The 16,857-nt window shown below is 47.1% G+C and overlaps 1 protein-coding gene across 10 annotated transcripts in view; it reads left to right on the top strand.

Annotated features, from left to right (window-relative positions):
- Nucleotides 1-16,857, top strand: part of TLK1 (tousled like kinase 1) — a 967,987-nt gene that overhangs the window by 500,240 nt on the left and 450,890 nt on the right. For all 10 annotated transcript variants that reach the window (XM_085645312.1, XM_085645310.1, XM_085645315.1 and 7 more), the window contains one exon: nucleotides 1,676-1,765. In XM_085645312.1, coding sequence (XP_085501438.1) covers nucleotides 1,676-1,765 — 90 coding nt within the window. The remainder of the gene's footprint in view (nucleotides 1-1,675; nucleotides 1,766-16,857) is intronic.

Below are 16,857 nucleotides of genomic sequence, written 5' to 3' on the forward strand. Positions count from 1 at the left end.
GGTAAACGCAGAAGTGCTGTATTGCGACACTAGATATCTTGTGAGGCTGTCGGAATATTCCACCCATGGTGACATTATCGAAGGAATATCGCTGCGGAGTCACCAGTTGCGGTTCTCCCGATTGAAGATGAATTTAGTCCCGGCTTTTTCGTTCTTTTTTTTTTTTCGTGGTCTTCTACCCCTTTCCTGTTGATGGTCATAGAACTCCTCGGTGACTTGCAGTATGCTTATGTCCTGCAGGGGGTATGTTAACCCATATAAAATGTTCTACACAAAGGTAAAGAACCATTCAATTCTCTCTATACTTCAGGACATGAGACTTTAACCAAAACACGACAAGCACAATGACAAAATGTAAATTATCTAACTCACGGATATGACAAAAACATAATGCAAGGACAGAAATTAAAATGGCAGGAAAAAGCGACCAGGAGCGAGTAGCCAAGTTAGTTTCTCAGCAGAGAAAGGAACACATCTTAGGTAAAGGCAGTCTGTGTCCACACCAGCATATCAACTTAATAGCCAGATCATGAGGTATGGTGGACTTAAACAGAAAGCAGTCAAAACTACTGTTGGTAGGTGAATAAGTCCTTAACATTTTAAAACCTATCACTTAAGGGGTGGGGGTCATCCTCCTCTGAGACTAAGTTGCTCTGTCCACCAGAGCAAAGGTAGATTTGGTGGCTTTTAAAGCCCCGTTTTTGTTAGCATTGCTCTCTGGGTCGTATTTCCAAAGATGTAGCATTTAGTCGGAATTTCTGTCATTTTCAGCTTGAAGCCTTGTTTCGCCTATGCTCTTACGTACCTCTGCCCACCCCAGCATTTGGTCTGTAGAATAAAGTTCACTAGCCTTTAAAGGGAGCTGAACGTCATCAAAGCGTACTGATAGTTTACATTGATACTGACTGATTCTTTTCTGCAACATTTACCAAGTTATTCACATGGTAAATTTATGGCATGATCCAATCTTGCTTTTGTAAAGGAGGAAGTTTGAGCACCTGAGTACTAGTCACTACGCAGATAGGTTTTCCTGGGTCTGTTACTAGATGTTTCATGACATAAGGGCCTTTATATTTACCACATCAGCCTGTTTGTTTGCATGAACTTCTTTTATAGCTTAATGCAAACTGATAATGAGCAGAGTAAGGTACTTTATCCTGCGTGACCTGATTGCGAGTCATGTGGCAGTACTGCAGTGGTGATCACAAGCCACAAAATCATGATTCCACGGCTGTTGGTACTTCTGGGTTGTGAGAATACCAGATTGAATACCAAGTTATTAAGAGTTGTAAGGTTTTTAAAACCGAAAAATGAGGAATAATGTGGAAATCTGTGTTTCTGCACAGATTGCCACATTACACACACTCCATCCAGGATTAGCCTGTAGCACCTGTTACCAGTCAAAGCAATATGAAGAGTGATCTTTTGATGAGGTTTTATATGTTTGGTGCTTTATTGTTCAGTTTCCAGGTGGTCAGTTTGATCCACACACCAATAATGCTTGGAGATCAATACTACTGCAAGATTTGCAAGTAAGTACATTGTTCAGTTCGCTTCTACAGAGTGGGATGTGCATATTTCATAACAGGTCCAAACCTGCCATTGTTTATCCTGATTGAAAGTATGCAGCTTTGTAAAGCTTGATTTATAACTGTATTTCAAATATTTGTTTTAGGTCACACAAAATAGCCCTTCTCCTACCGCATTAGTTTTTTCGGACCACCCTGCTATTCAACCAAAGCTGTTATCATTTAAAGTGATTCAGGTAAATTTTTTCCAGTATAATGTTTGCTTCTATTTCTTGCAATTCCATGTGTATAAATGTGTGTTTTCTTTTAACTTTTTTTGATTCTTCGTTCATTGTCCACGTCTGCAAATTAGGGTCTACAAAACTACTGTAAATGAAAAAGCTATTAACATTTGTGTTTACGTAGAACATTTGACTCTGCCCAGCTGCTCAGGAAATGTGCATCAAATTGCAATTCACTGTGGATATTTCCAATATTTTTCTCAGTCTAACCCTGCCCTGTTCAGATCTCGCTATTTCTTCATATAGCTTTTTCAGGAGTAGCGCAAGATGATAGAGAACAAGTGATTGCCAAGAGCATTCTATTTTACCACACTAAAGGCCGTGGATAAAGTCCCTGACCCTGCGTGACAATGTTGCTTAGGTACCTCTTTAGCCATTAACCTAGTCCATCCTCTGACTAGATGCTACCCATAGTTTTTTAAAAATAAAACGGGTATGGTAGCTCTGTTTGGCGTACCATGTGTCACAGCAAGGACTGACTACTTGAAATATCTTTTATGAATTGTTTATTAAATGGGAAACTTTATTTCTTGCTTCCAGTATCCTTATTCTCATGTGACATTGCTCAGAAGTGGATGTCCGCTCTGTTTTCCAGAGAGAAGCTTTGGTCATCCTGATCCTAATCCACATCTAGGAGAAAGGTGTACCTTTTGTTTGTGATTGAGAAGTACAATGCATTTGCTTAATTTGTCAATAAATTAGCTTAATTGGTTTGGCCGGGGGTTTACATGCTCCATTGATTAAACTGGACACTTTGTAAAAAAACTTTTTTTTAATAAAACATACTCTAAATAGGTGGAGTGTTTCTGGCAGTCCAGCTACATTTGATGGTGCCCTAAATGATCCTACTAACAGAAATCTGGCTCCTTATTTTACATGCCTCCAGTCAGATGCAGGCCAGGTAGCACTGCTGTGCTGTTTCGTGACCAGCTTCCCTATTGTGAGTGTACTTGGAAGGAAACACACACTTGTTCCCAAATATCTCTCTGTTCGAGACATATGCGCGGTAGATGCACATTGTAGGAGGCTGGCTTAGTATATGGTGCCCACTTATTTAAGTGATGCACCTTGCACTACTAATCCAGACAACCTGTATGATGATTTTAGTTGTCTTTGATAACCATAGAAAGCTCTCAAAGTGGTATCTGTGGAGAGCAGCCTTCAGGCTTTTCTTGAAAGAGTGTAAAGCTGCTTGTTTTACCAACTTTAATCAATAATTAAGTTAAATGATAAAGAACCACAGTGTTTATATAAAAATAAGTCTATTTATTACACAACACATTCGGTTTATCTCCTACCCGGAGATATCAACACAATACACAAGAATAATAGTAGCACAAATATACACTGGTCTCCAGGGGGAGACCAACCCATATATTAAACTGGAATATGAACTGCAAAGGAGAACAGGACTTGGACCAGAACAGCTGGGGAAACAAGGAACCACCCATCTTAAGTACCCAGGAACCCCACAGAGGCTGTGTGCAGAGAGGAAACACAGCCATGTGCCCAATGGAAGTCAGTGGAGAAGTCTTGGTTGCAGTTTTAGAGGACCCTGAAGAAACTCGTTGGAAGACAGAAGGTTGTAGAGACACCCCAACTGTGGATGCCCCAGGTACCAGATTACCTGCACCATGGAAGCCGGGTGCATAAGGGTGAAGTGATGTCGGAACGTGCCGTACATGACAGCGGGAGACTCGGCGCAGATGCCACTGTAGAAGACTGTGAAGGAGTCCGGTGGAATCCAAGGGTGGATTCTGGAAGTGAAGAACCTGGAAGCAGAGGGGACAGAGTCTATGCCACTCTGAGGTGACCAGGAGGTGACGAAGCACGGAAGCACATTGCCCACCGATGTCTGGAGGTTCAGAAGAGAACGGTGACCTTGTCTCTGCAGCTGTGAGGACCCGGTGACGCGGAGAAAGACCAGGAGCCTTTCACAAGCTGTCCCACATTGGGTGTCTGTGTCGGTGTCTAGGTGGTCTCAGTCCGGCAGGAGCTCCAACAAGCCTTGGTAGCTGTTACTGTGGAGAGTGAAAAGGAGCAAACGTTGGAAACAGCAAGGGACTCACCAGGTGCAGGAGAGTCAGAGTAGGCCCTGAGCAAGCAGGCGAGTCCACTGAAGCAAATTAAGACCCTCGAGAGGACCCACAGGCTAGAGGCGAAGGAGTTACAAGAGGACCTCATGCAACTGACAAGGATCGGAGGCCCAGATGCAGGGAGGACTCTGTTCTTCATGCGGTGAGGTGCTGGACCTTTTTGTAGCCAGAAGATCTCTGGTGTGCAGACACAACAAGCCTTGGCAACGGCAAGTTGACGCAGTGCACAAGGGTTCGGTGCCAGCAGCCCTGACTAGCAATACTGTACAAATTGCAGGGAAGACAGGCCAGGCCCCTCCGGAGCCACAGAACAACCACCTGTTGCTGAGCCTTGGGATGTCCGAGGGATGTCTGGAGCAGCAGACATGTCTGCTTAGTTGTGGTGCCTGCTGATGCCGGGCAGTGACTCCTTCACTCCAAGCGATTTTTTTTTTTCGGGTGTTCTTCATCCCTACAGGTCTTTTGGAGAACCTGGATGAAGCACATATACGGGCAATGCAGAAGACTTGAAGAACAGGAGCAGCAGGAGTTTTCCTAGGTACAGAAGGTTGAAGGTTGACGTAGTTTCAGGTTTGAGGCTGGTCCCACGATGAATCCGAGGACCCACCCACAGGAGAGCCCTTAAATACCCTAAGTAAAGGGTTGGGACGACTCTGGGATCCCTCCCAGAAGAGGGTCTGGACAAAGGGGAGGATACTCCCTTTCCTTTGTCCAGTTTCACACCAGAGTGGGAACCCAGGGTTCCTGAACTGGCTCAAACTGGAGTATCGAAGGAGCGCACCATCTGTGCCCTTCACAGCAGTCTGGTGGCGCTGGCAAGAACCCCCACCCCATCACAATACACAAAGTCCTGTCTAGGAGGTGGTCACACCTCCCTGTGACAAGAAACCTATTATTCTACCTTCTCCTGCTCAAGCTTGGCTCAGCAGCAGGAGGGCAGAATTGTCTGTCATCAACAGCACTAGCTTGCTTGCATATCCTGGAAGACTGTTACCAGGAGTACAGAGGGTCCCCTAAGGGGGGCCCAGTACATGAGATCATACTTCCAACACTGGAATCAGTGTTTGGGTTTTACTCCAACATGTTTGATACCAAACATGACTGGGTTTGGTGCAGCCACTATATAGTTAGACATCTCGTAATGACTGACTGTCTTAAAATGGCTGACCTCACTTACTTAGCCTGGAGAATCGACTCCGGGGTTTGTAGGGGTGTCCTGCTCATGCAGGGGCACCCTCACACTTGTAATCAAGTATCCTGCCCAAGGGACTTAAAAGCCTGCCATGGGGGTGACTAACAGCTTTTAAGTGCATTGACATTCAGATATATGGAAACTCATACAGGCTGCATTGGCCGGCCTGTAGTCAGTTTAAGTGGACTCCCATGGGTGGCACAATAGCTGCTGCAGCCCATGGGAGATCTCTGGTGTACCTATGCCCTGGGCATCTTAGTACCATGTACTAGGGACTTATAAGGGCACGCCAGTAGCCAATTGTGGCAGTACCAAGGTACTTAACAGAACCAATTTAGGGGAGAGACCACAGATGCTGGGGTCCTAATTAGCAGCAACCCAGCAAACTAAGAAAAATGACACACTGACACCAGGCAAAAAGTGGGGATAACCATACAAGAAAGATCCTGCCTTCCTACACACATACTGTTCATACACCTGCCATCTAGTGTTGGGCCCAGATGTGTGCAAGTTGATTTTCTTTGAAAAAGTCTTTTGATTCATGACGTACAGTGACTCTAACTCTTGCTGGTAATGCGCATGGTCCTCAACTTCACTGTTAAATTGTTTTCTTTCTGCTGTCTGGTTCAGATGTGTGCTCCAATACTGTAGTTCAACACTGTCGCGTGGCTCTTTTTGGCCTGCACATGTTTCTTCCCGCCATCATTATTGTAATCCATCACGTCTCCCTTTCCTTCTCGATTGCTGGTTGACGTTTGTGACGTTGCGCGAGCGGCTAGGTTTAGCACCTACTACCGTCTCTTGTTCACATCTCTTCATCATGCCTAGACAGTGATGGAACAGACGCCATTCCACTATTGTCCTAACTGCCACGCAAAGTATCCCTGCACTGATCTCCATCCAGTCAGCAATTTAAGTCTTTCGCCCAAGCACAGCGAGGCTGCTTGTGACGCTTTATGCTCCAAAAAGGCCCCTAGAGACCGTAGGGTTTGCCGTCTCGCGATGTCGCATAGGATTGCAGACACCCTAGACCCATTTGACCCAGAGGACATGGAGAGGGAGCACCATCCACAGCCCTCTGCGCCGGACGACTAAGTCCACCCCCTACCCTCTGGGTCTGCAGCAGCTCAACCCTCTAAACGTCTGCGCTCCTTCTAGGAGGCCTTGGACACATCAACTCCACTTGAGCAGCTTAAGAAGGTGGCAAGGCTACTTGTCTTTTACCCTTTACAGATGCATCACCGCACCCTCCTACTTGACCTTAACCTTTCCTGCCTGCTTCTCTAGAGCATCCCCTTGACATTATATTTCATGGACCACCTCATTCTGACACAGGTGGTAATGGGGGATGGGGGCAAATTTGGCACTCCTACACAGGGCAACTCATGGGACTCCTATGATGCAGACCCACCGGGAGATGCAGCCCCAGACTTGTATCCTGCCCGCCCCTCCCTGTCGTATGATTCCACATCTTATCCGGAACTTATTCGTAGGGCCACCTCCTTCCATCAGGTGGATCTTGAGACCTAGCCTTTGGAGGAGGACTTTCTCTTTGAAACCCTCTTCCACCCACCGCTCCACCCAGTACCTTCTCATGCTCAATGGCATACCCTGTTGCACGACAGACATCTTTCAAGACAAAGTCTGAGCTAGGGTCATATCTCCCATGGAGGCCAAAAAGTACAAGGCCTCCCCTACTTACCATAGTTACATTTGTGTGCAGCTCCCACCTGACTCCATTGTCACTACAGCTCGTAAGAGAGCCAACTTTCAGGCTACTGGTGATGCCCCTCCACCAGACCAGTAGAGTAAGCATATAGATGTTGTGGGGAAGAGGGTGGCTGTGCAATCAGCCAATCATTGACACATTTCTAACTCCATTGAGCTACTCTCTAGATATGACCTTGCCCTCTGGGATGAAATGGAGGCACTCCTCCAGCATCTCCCAGAGGACCACAGAAAAAAGGGGGAAGGAGATTGTTTCTGAGGGAAACCGATCTCTAATACCACTATCCACTGCACATTAGTTGCCACGGACACCGCTGCCAGAGGAGTCAACTCTAGCCTCCTCCTGTGCAGGCATGCCTGGCGCCGTACTTCCAGCTTCAAGCTGGAGGTTCAGCAGAACCTCCTTCACACACTGTTTGATAGTCTGTATCCGTTTGGTCCGCAGGTAGACCAAGTTTTAGAGAAAATTAAAAAGATATGGCGAAAACAGAGGCTATGTGTGTACTTTAAACGCCTGCACCTTGTGGCTCCTTTCATCGCACACCTTTCCATAAAGGCTCAAAGACCACCTCCACATCCTACCACCGTCCACAGAGCCAGCAGTCCTTTCCAAGAGGCTACTTTAGGGGATCCTACACAGGCAAACCATTCAAATGGCAGAGGTAAAAGTGGCTCCTCCTAAAGGAGCTGCCACCACCTTCAATCCATGACTAGCCTCTCTTCCTCTCCCCCGATTAGCAAACACCTGTCAGGAATAGTCTTCAATGATTTTTCCCTGTGTGGGGGATCGTCACCTCTGACCTGTGGATGCTGGACCACATCTGCCATGATTATTGCCTGGAGCTCATTTCCACGCTTCCCACCCATCCACCTCGCAAACACTCTCTCTCTGGGACACCACACCCTGCTCAGGGAAAAGATCAAAGCACTACTTCTCAAGGGGGTTATAGAACCCGTCCCCCAACCTTACCAGGGCCCAGGCATATACTATCTGTACTTCCTAATTCCCAAAAAGTATGGTTCCCTCAGACCCATTGTGTCCTCTCAGGACACTTTCATTTGGTTATACTTGAATATGTTACTCCGCTTCTGCAACTAGGCGACTAAAACGCAGTTCTCGACCTGAAGGATGCCTATTTCCACATACCACTATAACTGTCTCATGACCAATATGTCAGGTTTGTGGTCAGCAGAAAGCATTACCAGTTCAAAGTGCTCCCTTTTGGTGTCACCTCTGCCCCACGTGTATTCACCAAGTGTCTTGCAGGGATAGCTGCTCATTTGTGCAGACAAGGCGTTCATGTTTCCCCTACCTAGATGAGTGGCTGATCAAAAGTGCCACCTGTTAGCAATGCCGCAAGCACACTCCGATTACCATAAACCTCCTACACGTCCTAGGGTTTTCCATCAACTCCACCAAATCCCTCCTGCAACCCCTACTGATCTAACCCTACCTAGGCACCATTTTCAACTCTGAGGTCGGCATGGCCTTTCCAAACTCTTTCAAGGACTAATCCTGCTTTTCCAACAAAACTATCAGGTCTCGGTCAGGACCGGCAAGCGCCGCCTTGGTATGATGGCCTCCTGATTTGCTATAGTACCCCATGGCAGACTACACATGGGTTCTTTGCAGGAGTGCCTAGCGCAACAGTGGTCTGAAGCGGAGAGTCATTGAAACAATCTAGTGTTGATTGGCAGCCACACTTGTCGCAATCAACAGTGGTGGCACACCAGTAATCTGTTGCAGGGGCGGCTTTTCTATACCCAGTTGAGCAGAGGACCATTACAATGGACGCATCCATTAAGGGGTGGGGTGCGCACTTCCAGAATATGAAAGTTCAGGGCCAATGGGAGCCTAAAAACCAGTGCCTCCACATCCGTTAAGTGGAACTTTTAGCCATTCACCTAGCGTTGAAGGTTTTCCTACCTTGACTGATGGGCAAGGTCATTTCCGTTTGGACGGACAACATGATGACCATGTATTATCTTCAGAAACCGGGCAGCACCTGGCTTCCCCAACTCTCTTGCAGTTAGCCTAGAGCATTTATAGGTGGGTTTTTCACCACAAAGTTCATCTGCAAGCGGAGTACCTTTGGGGAACGGACAATGACTTTGCTGACCTCAGCAGAATGCAGCAACAAGTCCTCAAGTGGGAACTCTACCCACATGTCCTCTGTCAGTACTTTCAGCAATGGGGCTTCCCAGAGATGGACCTTTTTGTCAAATCGGAGAACTCCAAATGCCCAAACTTCGCCTCCAGGTTTCCACACCCACAGTTCAAAGGCAATGTACTATGGATGAGTTTGTCAGGGTTATTGGCCTACGTTTTCCCCCCCCTCTTCCACTATTTCCATTTATGGTTCGGAGGCTCAAGCAGACTATTGCGCTCATCCTGGTGGCTCCCACATGGGCCTGCCAGCCTTCGTTTACAATTTTATTCAAACTCGCTCTGGTTCCTTACGGAAGGCTTCCCTACAGGCCGGACTTTCTCATGCAGAACCATGGATCAGGTACCCAGACCCCAGGTCTCTCAAACTTGTGATCTGGCTCCTGAGGTCCTAGATATTGGATACCTTAATCTTCTGCCTAAATGCATGGGCATTCTCTAAGAAGCACACATGCCTACCACCAGTACGTGCTATGTAGACAAGTTGAAGAGGTTTATCTGCTATTGCCACTCATAACCTATTGATCCCTTAAAGGCCACAGTGCAGGACATAGTCTATGTGCTTAATTTGGAGATTTCAGGCCTAGCTTTCAACTTCATACAGATACAACTGGCTTACCTTCAGAACAGACAATACATCTCTCTATTCAGAATTACAGTTATTAAAACGTTTATGAAAGGGCTCAAAAGGGTCATTCCTTCTCTGGTTCCACCAACCCAGAGAAGGAATCTTTTTTTTTTATTTTTATTTTTTATTTATTTTTTTTGAAATTAGACAAATCAAATAATACAGATTTTGCGGCTGTGCGATACACAAATGACCAATCAGTAGCAGCATTGTGACATTTCCGGTCCTGAAATAAACAAATAAAGACCCCATCTACCAATCCATCATCAACACCTGCCCGAACCTGAACCAGGGGGATCCCTGACCCGTGAGCTGTCTCCAGGGTACTAAAGACGTCCCCCTCCCCTGCCCTCATTTCTAACATGGGAAAACGCCACTCGGTGTACAGTACCCGACCCCAGGAGCTTAATATCCCCGCGTCGACACCCCAGCAGGACCCCTACATCTTCGTAATAGTGGGTTGGTACGACCTACCCCACTCCAGTGGGAGCTATTCCGGGATTCGGGGATGGCGGGGTTGAGCCAGGCAAGCCTGCAATGTATGTTTTATAAGGGCCCCAGATGTCCCTAGGACGCGCTATCGTTGGGAGGAGACTAGAGTAGAGCTCGCTATTCGTGCTGCAGAAAGCCATGGCTGTAAGCCATGTCTTGGACGTGGGAGCTGTCTTCCTCCCCCAGTGCTTTGCTATCTCCCGCTTGGCCAGAAGAAGCCCTAGAGAGGCCAGCCTACGGACATTCTTTGGGAAATTGACCGTATAACCCAACAGTGCGACCTCAGGAGTGGGAATGAGTGTAAGCCCTAGCATCTCTTCTAGGATCTTGTGAACCTGAGCCCAGAATGTCTGCAGTCTCGGACACGTCCAGGCCATGTGTGCAAAATCGGCATGTGGTGCAGCGCATTTCCAGCAGGCGTGCGGCCGCGCGGGATCAATGGCGTGGAGTCTAACCGGGGTCATATACCAACGGCGTAGGAATTTATAATGTAGGAGTTTGTGACGGCTATTCAATGACACTGTGTCGGTGACCTTGCAACATGCCGTCCATTGTTCGTCCGTGATAGGCCTACCAAGGAACCCAGAGAAGGAATCTTAACATTGTACTGAAAAGAATCATGGGTCCTCCGTTTGAGCCTCCCCCACACTTGTCCTTTTCATTACCGTTCTTGGAAGGTGACATTTCTAGTTGCAGTCGCTTCAGTCAGGCGCGTCAGTGAGCTGCAGACATTAACCATAGAACAATCTTCCTTCCAAGTTCATAGGGATAGGGTTGTCCTTCGCACCAACCCCAAATTCCTCCCGCAGGTAGTCTTCCAATTCCACCTTAATCAGTCCATTGAACTGTTTTCACCCGCAAACTGACTCAGTGGAATGGGCTCTCCATACTTTGGATGTGAAGCAAGCCCTTGTGTACTACATTGATAAAACTGAGCCATTTAAGAGCACACAACAAGTTTTTTGCTTTTTCCATATCTCATATAGGGAAGGCTTGGTCCAAATCAGGCATTACACAATGGATCGTGAAATGCATCTAGACCTGCTATGCTGAAGCCAACTTTTCCCACTCTTCCTATAGCCCACTCCACTTGAAAGAAAGTGGCCTCTGCCCTTCCTGGGAAACATTCCAATAACTGACATATGGAAAGCAGCTACCTAGTGCACACTTTTACAAAACATTACTGTATGGTTGTACTAGCATGCCAACAAGTCTGTGTTGGCTAGGCATCACGTAATCTTTCCCAATATACTGCAACACCCACAGGCTAGCCACCGCTTCTGAGAGGACTTCTTTACAGTCTATGCACAGCATGTGTGTGAGAAAGTGCCTCTTTTGGCATGGGTAGGCCCCCCTACTTTTTGCCTGGAAATGTGATTTCAATTGTAGTGCACAGGGTCCCTGTCAAACAGGTCCCCTGTGCCAGTGCTTCTTCCCTAAAACTGCTCTGCAATTGGCCCTTCAGGCCCCCTGTAAGTCCCTAGTAAATAGTACCTAAGGCACTGGGAAGAAGAGGGTCCCCTAACAACCCCTTACCTAGGCCATACAGACTGCCACTGCAGCATGCATGGCCTCGTGCAGACAAAACTAAAAAGTTGGCACACTGCCTCTGTGCCATGCCAGCTAGCACTGCCTAAGGTAAGCCACCCTTCTAGCAGGCCATTTACAACCTTAAGGCAGGTTGCACTATACCACAGGTGTGGGCATATCTGCATGAGCAGAAATGCGCCTACAATAATTAAGTCTATTCTTCAATATTGTAAGTGCCAGTGAAGCCATAGAGAGAGAGAGGGCTGGAAACCCGACAACTCGAGTTCCCCAGCACCATGATGGCTTTTCTGAACCCAGGAATGTTTGGTACCAAACTACTCCTCTCAATAAACCCAGACTGACTCACTTGTGGGATTTATTGAAACATGTACTCAGAAGGCAGCTCAGAGATGCCCCTTGAAAACCTACCAGCCATGATGTGGTCTTGGACTGGCTTTAGGCAGCCTGCCACCACCAGACATGTTTTTGGACCCCTGGGTCAAGAGCCCCTGCTCTCTGGGACCAGAAACCAAGCACATCCTTGGCAGAGGTGTCACACCTCCTCCCCTAAAATGGGCACAGTGCTCAAGAGGGAAGCTTCAAAGGCCTGCCGCCGTTGTAATGTGACCCCCAGCCTATGCTGCTAGCAGCAGATGGGAGATCCCAGTTTAGAATCCACTTTGGGCAGGAAAACCGCCTGGAAAATCTAGGAAGAATAGGAGGTGTGCCCACCTCTGCCAACTCCACCCCTAAGGTTCAGGAGGCGAGTTAAAGCACATCTTTCAGTCCCTGCCGTTTTGAAGATGGGGGTAGGGGAGCACTCCTCCAATCAGGACTAGGACTATACCCCCTCCCACAGGAGGGTGGCACAATTGAGGTTGTAGACACCCCAGGTAAGGTGCCCATTGACCATACCTGTCACTCCCTTAAAACACCCCTAAATCTAGTACTTAGGTGACTTCCCCCAGACCCTAACACTAGTTTTGCAGTGTGAATCCTTTTCTTTATTCACATGCTGTGCATTATTCCGCCATCTAGTGGTTGGGTCCAGAATAGTCTGCATTTTATTTATTTTTTCTTCTATTTGGGGCGTCGTCGACCACCATTTGGTGCTAGTCCAGCCCTTGTGTGACGTCCAGTGTTGCACCGGAAATTCCTGTGCGTGGTAGCCATCTTCAGATTCTTTTTTCTGCCGTTAGGTCTCGAAGCGAAGGGAGACTCTACGAAGATTTGGCCGAAATCCCCGAAAGAATCCAAGAATTCGACTACAAATACCACCGATCATCGACTACAAAGACACCGGATAATAGAAGGAACCTCCGGTTTCTTTGAGTAACTCCAACAAAACAGTGACTCACATGGATCAACAGAGGGCGAGGTAGGGGCCATGGAAGATACCCCTTTCAAAGTCTGTTCTAAGTGCCACCATAAGTTTGCCCAGCGCGATCCACACAATGTCTGTAACCTCTGCCTGTCACAGGACCACAAGGATAAGGACTGCAAGGTGTTCATGTCGAAGACACTTAAGGTATACCAAAAGCAGAGAGAGGACCACTACGCAGCCATGCAACAGAGCCAGAAACAGCCTTAGTTGAGGGACTTGGGCCTCTCAAGCGACTAGGACGAGCAGGGTGGGCCTGCAGAATTGACCCACGGAGGCTCGGACATCAAGATACTCCAAGGGGATGCCGAGAAGAGGCGTACCGCGATGAAGGCAGAGAAAAAGATGGACACAGTAAGAAACCCTTGACCGTCGGAACCCAAGGTCCACGAAAAGAAGGCACAACAAAAGGCAGCCCAGGTGTCGAAGAAAATGACGATCGAAGTCAGCCACGATCAAAAGAATCCCACAGATCCCACCCCAGGGATACCGACAAGGGAAGATCGTCGAACGTGCCTCAGGGAAGTGCAGAACGAGAGGCCAGGAAGAGACAGATCCCACCTTTGAAGCCACACCTAAGAAGAGGATCCCTCCGGTCTCAGAAAGGGCCCTCTAGGTGGAGAATAAGACAACTCGAAGCGGATATGGCGGCACTCCTTCTAAGAAAAAAAAAGGAGTTTGTCAAAGCACTGAAGGAATTCTGTATTCCCACCGTAGACGCCGAAGAAGAGGAGATCCTCGATTTGCCGGCAACCCCTGAACCACGCGAAGAAGACGTCGAAGAAGAACTCTACGCTCTTGAAGAGGAAGAAGCGTGAGCCTTTCGAGGAAGAATGGAACGACCTGACACAGAAAGCCTAGAAGAAGAGGTCTGTTGCGATCCCTCGAAGGCTTCACCACCAGATGACATAGCCTTTTACAACGGCCTAATCAAGAGAGCAGCTGACACCTTCGGTGTCCCCTTAGAGGAGGAAAAATGAGGCTCCTGCTTCCTCCTAGAGACTTTAACACCATCCACCAAAGGGACACAATCTTCCAATGCAACCAACCATCCTGGACCTGGGAAAAGAGGCCTTCAAAGAACCAGTCTCAGCTAAAGTGGCTAAGAAAGATAAACCCTCAACTAAGGACCTGCAATACATTCAGGGAAACAGTGCCAGGCTCCATCATTGTCACCACAGCAAGAAAGAGGGGCAGCACCCACTCTTCCATTGGCCCACCTCCTGAGAGAGAGAGCAAAAGAATGGACATAGTGGGCAAAGAAATTAAATAAGCAGCAACACAATGGTGCATTGCAAACTCCAATGCTCTTCTTAATAGGTATGGCCACCAACAATGGGATAATATTGAGAAACTTATGAGCAAGCTCCCAGAGGAAGATGAGAAAAGAGCCGAATCCATCATATAAGAGGGTAAAAACATAGCTAATACCTGCCTAAAATCAGTTCTAGTTGCTGCTGAAACAGCCAGCAGATAAATGTGCACAGGTACGTTACGAAGGCACACCTGGCTATCAATATCGGGCTTCAAACAAGAGGTGCAAAAATAAATTATTAACAGACCTTTCAGAGGAGATGCCCTCTTTGGAAAGGAAGTATGAGTCACTACAGCAGATTTAAAAAAAAAGACAATGAAACTGCTAGGGCCATGGGAGCCCTACAACAGAGAGACACCTTCAAAAGAGGAGTTTAACACAAGGAGACCCACAGGAAGAGGAGTCTTAACAGGCCAGCAACAACAGAATCAAGTCGGCAGACAGCAGTCAAACCAGCAGTCTGTGTACCAGTCCTGGCAACAGCCAAAGCAGCCCTTTCGCTGCAGAGGAAGAGGCAAAGGGCAGCCCTCGAGAGGTGAAGGAGCAAATTCAGTGACTTGCCCGCAACAAAAGACACAATACCAGTGGGAGGCAGAATAGCACACCACCTGCAGCAATGGGAAGACATCACCACAGACTGTTGGATTTTAAATTTGGACAACACGGATATTGTATTGAATTTAAAACAAACCTCCAGCAAACCCTCCAAAGAAGAAAAAGTTCATAAAATCAGAACTCTTACAATTAAGAATAAAAATAAAGGAACTACTGGAGAAACAAGCAATAGAAAAGGTAACAAAGAGAAGACAACAAAGGAAACTATTCACCGTACTTATTAGTCCCGAAGCAAGATCTCACACTAAGACCAATCTTAGACCTCAGTTTCCTAAACAAGTTCATTCACACGCAACGTTTCAAAATGACGACACTACAAGAGATAATTCCACAGCTGCAAAAAGGAGACTTCATGGCAACAATAGATCTAAAAGACTCCTATCTACACATCCCCATGAACCAAGCTCACAAGCAATACCTCCGGTTCTTCTACGAGAACTCACTACCTATTCAAAGTCCTCCCTTTTGGGATAAAATTGGCACCAAGAGTCTTCACAAAATGCCTAGCATCCCTAAGGACAGGATCCACGTTTACCCCTACTAAGATGACTGGCTAATAAAGGTACAATCAAAAGCAAACATGTTACGCACATGTCCAAGTAATCATCACACTCCAAAGTTTGGGTTTTAACCACAAGAAATCATCCACAACACCAGAACAAGAAAAAACCTTCTTAGGAGCAAGATTAAACTCCAAGCTTGCGCGAGCATACCCTACACAGAAAAAACAAGCCATCAAACAAGAAACTTGCCTGTACCAGAAGGGTCAGTCTGACAGTGAGGACTGTCATGAAACTCATGCATCCCCTTCATCACTCATGCACACCTTCACATGTGCCCTCTTCAGGAGTGGCTTTGCAGCAGTTGGTCACAAGCCACAAGGAGTTGGGAAGATCTAGTTGTTGTAACACAAAAAGTTCAGACAGAGATACAATGGTGGGCATCCAAAAACATAACACTAGGCAGACCTTTCAAGACACCAACTTCCTCAGTGACCATCACAACAGACACGTCCCACAAGGGTTGGGGAGCACATCCAGGACACCGGAGAGTAAGGGGGTCAATGTTACAATCAGGACTCCATAAAGCACATCAACTTCCTAGAGATGAAGACTGTGTTCCTTGCACTGAAGGCTTTCCACACCGTTCTACCTTAACAAGCAGGGAGATACAAAGTCATTCACCATAAGCAAACTAGCACAGGAGATTTGGAAATGGGCCAATTCAAAGGAAATCGGCCTACAGACCATTCACCTACCAGGAAAAGACAACACCGAAGCAGATTAACCCAGCAGACAGAACAGTAGCTCACACGAGTGGGAAATGAAACAGAGGACCCTACAAAAAATCTTCAAACTCTGGGGTACCCCAGATCTAGACTTATTCGCAACAATAGAGAACAAGAAATGCCAATTCTTCGCCTCCAGATTTCATCACCACCTATCAAAAGGAAATGCCCTGTCACTGAACTGGTCAGGGACATTTGCATACGCTTTTCCTCCGATTCCTCTAATACAAAGAGTCCTAGAGAAAGCCAGACAACCCAGAACAAATCTTATGCTCATAGCCCCTCAATGGGCAAGACAAGCCTGGTACTCAAGTCTGCGTGAACTATCCAAGGGACAGATGATCAAGCTCAAAGCAGACAAGGACATCCTCCCATTGCAAGGGGGCTGAATCTTTCACCCAGAACCCGCAACGCTCAGCCTAGCAGCTTGGCGCACAAATGCATAGTTCGCACATTTGAACTTACCTCAAAGAACAATGGCGATACTAAAAGAGGCAAGAGAGCAAACCACAAGACAATGCTACGCTGCAAAGTGGAAACGCTAAACCATATGGTGCACACAAAAAAATACCCTAAACTCTATTTCCACACAGGAAACAGTGCTCAAAAATCTGA

The sequence above is a fragment of the Triturus cristatus genome, chromosome 3_1, assembly GCF_964204655.1.
Source record: "Triturus cristatus chromosome 3_1, aTriCri1.1, whole genome shotgun sequence".
Taxonomy (NCBI): Eukaryota; Metazoa; Chordata; class Amphibia; order Caudata; family Salamandridae; genus Triturus; species Triturus cristatus.